Source organism: Morone saxatilis, unplaced genomic scaffold (assembly GCF_004916995.1).
Source record: "Morone saxatilis isolate NCDOM2014 unplaced genomic scaffold, NCSU_SB_2.0 Contig14, whole genome shotgun sequence".
NCBI classification, from domain to species: Eukaryota; Metazoa; Chordata; class Actinopteri; family Moronidae; genus Morone; species Morone saxatilis.
In genome coordinates this window covers 2,071,319-2,075,116 of record NW_023339696.1, presented here as the reverse complement: position 1 = coordinate 2,075,116, position 3,798 = coordinate 2,071,319, and the positions used below count along the sequence as shown (strand labels likewise).

The 3,798-nt window shown below is 43.2% G+C and overlaps 1 protein-coding gene across 1 annotated transcript; it reads left to right on the top strand.

The window, feature by feature from the left end:
- Positions 1 to 984: 984 nt before the first annotated feature.
- On the top strand, positions 985 to 3,590 carry LOC118323041. The gene is made up of 4 exons (XM_035654961.1): positions 985 to 1,200; positions 1,317 to 2,054; positions 3,149 to 3,300; positions 3,425 to 3,590. Exons 1-4 carry the CDS (start codon positions 985 to 987, stop codon positions 3,588 to 3,590), a joined length of 1,272 nt encoding a protein of 423 aa, XP_035510854.1.
- Positions 3,591 to 3,798: the final 208 nt, after the last annotated feature.

The window sequence follows — 3,798 nt, the reverse complement described above, 5'->3', positions numbered from 1 at the left end:
GAGTGTTGAGCAACTCGGTGGTGACCAAGCTATGGTCAATGGAATCAAATTTGATTCTGTTTTCAATAACCTGAAACACTTTAATGTGTGTCGTCCAGGTCTCCCTCCTTGTTTGGGCCATGACCTGTTTGAGGGGGTAGTCTCATATGACTTGGCAATGTACATTAGCCATCTTGTAAATGTTGAGAAACACTTTACATATGTCCAATTAAACAGGTGCATTTCACAGTTCACATATTCAGGTAGTGATTCAAACAACAGGCCATGTGAAGTTAAGGAAAAGGGGGAGAAACTTGGGGGTCATGCAGCACAGAACTGGTGCTTTTTACGATTGCTTCCTCTTTACATTGGGGATCGTATTAAGAATCCAGTTGACAACCAAGTTTGGCAACTGTGCCTAAAACTGAGGGAAATAGTCGAGCTGATTTGTGCACCAAAAATCAGCCATGGCCAGATTGCGTACTTAAAGATTCTCATTAAAGAATATATACACTTCAGAAGTACCATGTTCCCTGACTCTTCGCTAAAAGCCAAACATCACTATTTAGTGCACTATCCAGACCTCATTCTACATTTTGGCCCTCTAATTCGACTGTGGACCCTATGGTTTGAAAGCAAGCATTGCTATCACAAACAGTGTGCAAGGAGACTGCGCAACTTCAAAAATTTGTGCAGCTCACTGGTAGAAAGGCACCAATTATTGCAGGCTTACTTAAGCACAGGGCAGCTGTTTTTCCCAAACATTCAAGTGGTAGGACTAGCAAGCAACTTTGAAGAGAAGCTCTACAGTCACGGAATTCAGCAGGCGCTCAGCAGGACGTTGGCCAACAGGAAAAACACTACAGAGTTGTCTGCTGTAGTGTACAAGAATACTAAATATTCTAAGAGGCTGGTTGTGGCAGTGGCAGATGGTGACAGTGGAATTGTGTTTGGGAAAATTGTATTGATTTTACTTGATCAAAGCAGAGTGCACCTGATTGGACAATGCCTGAAACAATTATGGACGCAATCGCAGCAGCACTCCCAAGGCTGGATGAGGATCGGCTGAGGTCACTGGTTGAGCGACTGCTTTTGGTTGTTGGAATAGAAGAAGTTGCAGATCTGAGTTATGTGAAGGAGGATGACATCCAGGACATCCTGACACCCATACAGAGCCGCAAACTTATAGATGCCTTTCAGAGGAGAGGTTTGTCCAATTTTGTAAAAAGTTAAAGATAACAGTCAAAATCAGCTGAATGCGTATTTCAATGCATTTTGTTATGTACTCGCCACAAGCTTAGCTAAGTTATAAACAGTGTTGGGGTGAATGTACTCAGATAGCCAAGAATGTTGTTGCTCAATATCCCAAAACTTTTGCTGATGTCACAGATGAGGGAGACCTCTTGGGTTCTGGTTACACTTCCCTCCTGAATCATATCAAAACAAGAGTGCAACATGTCAACAGGAACAACACTCTCTCTAGAATTCGAAGACCAAAGAGGACAAACAAGAATGATGGTGATGCCTCCCAGTCCCAGCCCAAAAATACCTGCAGTCAAGTGGACAGTTATGGATGCATCAACTGGCAGCCTCATAACCTGCCTGAAGGAGAGACAGTAGATTCTCTTGAGGTCAAGAGACAGATGTTGGTCACGCTGTACAGGAAGGAAGGACCCAGAGGGGCAGAGAGGGGGATGGTTGATGACCTTATGCACATAACGTACCTAAAGCAGCAGCAACTCATCAACTTCAGTCCTCCTTTCAGAGTCAGTGATGTTATGCAAGAGTGGCCCTTTCTTTTCCAGAAAAGATGGCTCTGTTCTCACTTTGAAAAGCTGACTGGGATTGACATTATCTCAAGACTGACCGAGGCACTGCAGAATAAAGGCAGGCGAGTCATCAACTACTTCCAGCATCAGAAGTTGAAGTGGAGAGGGGAGATTCAGTTGCTGCTGACCGAGATGGAGAACGACTCAAGGACACTACAAGATCAAGATTTGATGGCGACTTCAGTTGTCCTGCTCTTGATGGCCTACTTCAGGGAGGCGACGGACTCCCTGTTCATGCTGGCCGATGTAAGTATTGTTCTATCTCAAACACATCCATTGTTCGTTTTGCCTACAGTGCCGTTAAAAAGATGGTAGACCCCTTGAGTTTTTGCACAATGGCAAAATTCTAGATATCTTTATGAAGATAGAAAATTCAAATAAATGAAAAATAGGCTGTGTAAAAGTAAGTGCACCCCTTGTTTCATGAGAGCTAAATTTTATCACTGACAATATTTGATCAATATTTCATATCTTGTGCTGCTCAGATGTCATATTCATGTTGTAGCTATAGCTATTTTGAACATTATTTTGCCATTCAAAATTGTAGTTATTATGCCTTTTTAGCCAACAAACTCTGATACCAGATCTCTATGGATTTCAGGGTGTGGGATTGATTCAATCTCAGAAAATCTCAGAGTATAGTGAGGAATGTGTGTTCACTTATGGATGGATTGAAGACCTGGACCCTGTGCCATCCATAAGTGTGTGTGTGAATTTTGTATGAACTTTACTGTTGTAATAATGAATATGTAGAAACAGTAATATGCAAATGGTACCATTAAGAATGCAGTGAAGTTCATTTTGCTGGTGCAGAGTCGTCCATGGACTTTATTGACATAACAAGGTTGCTTTCAGAATAACATATTGTAGGTAATTGAGTAACAATTTGTCCTTTCATTTTCAGGACATTCAATCAAATGGACAGCATCCAGGTGGATGCTGTCCATGGAAGGAAGATGTCGCCATGATGGGCTTGGGACAGGAGGTTGATAACTTTTAGGCTGCTTCGCCGTGTCTATTTGCAAGCCTTTACTTACGTTTTCAACGTGGAGTACCAGGAGACTGGCTGCATGAACCATTGGATGCTTTGGTTCAGCAGCAAGTGAATTTCTTTTCTGCGTTACACTTCTGTATTATAAATTAAATGGGTAAATGGTACAATGGTAAATGGGAGCCTGTACTTGTATAGCGCCCTTTCTAGTCTTCTGAGCCACTTCAAAAGCGCTTTTACACTGACGTTGCACATTCACGCTTCTCCCCACACAGCGAGTGGCCAACAGTCCACTCGAACAGAAAGCTAACACATCATACACATCCACACACTGATCGCTATGCATCAGCGAGCAATGTTGGTGTTCAGTATCTTGCTCAAGGACACTTCGACACGTGCCAGGGAGGAGCCGGGGGGATCCGGGAAACCAAGCAACCTTTCCGATTGGGGAGCGGACGGCGCGCTCCTGCCTCTGAGCCACCGAGCCGCCCTACAAATCAGGTGTGGCCACAGTAGAGGTTGGAGCTAAAAGTTGCAGGAACAGGGAGAAATTTGAGACTGGGCTGAGTGCACTTAAGTCTTCTTTATAAAACACTATTTATTGACTGTTTGATATTGCTTACAGGTTTCTGGTCAGGATCAACCCTGAGGATGGCAAGAAATGCTCTGCCAGACAGGGAGTGAGCAAGAAGACTGGGAGGGTGGTTCACAGGAAGGTAATGGCCATCAACCCGCATGTCAACAGCTTCATTCGGTCCTTGATGGAGTTTGAATGGAGGACTTCAAACTGAGGGCCAGTGGTAGGCAGCCAGTGGCCTGTTGGACACCACCCACATGCCCTTCATTAAAGGTTCAGTAGGTAACTTTTATAAAAATAACATTTGTCATATTTGCTGAAATATTTTTTCACAGATTAGACTGATTCATATAGTACTGTCAGGATATAGTGACAGTTTCAGCAAATATGACAAAAAGTTATTTTTTTCTAAAAGTTACCAA

What these genes read in the sequence shown, in the direction of transcription:
- LOC118323041 (XM_035654961.1), top strand. Translation starts at nt 985, where the DNA reads ATGCCTGAAACAATTATGGACGCAATCGCAGCAGCACTCCCAAGGCTG. An exon ending in GGAGAGGTTTGTCCAATTTT is followed by an intron (nt 1,201 to 1,316) that starts GTAAAAAGTTAA and finishes GAATGTACTCAG; the next exon opens with ATAGCCAAGAATGTTGTTGC. An exon ending in CCCTGTTCATGCTGGCCGAT is followed by an intron (nt 2,055 to 3,148) that starts GTAAGTATTGTT and finishes GCTATGCATCAG; the next exon opens with CGAGCAATGTTGGTGTTCAG.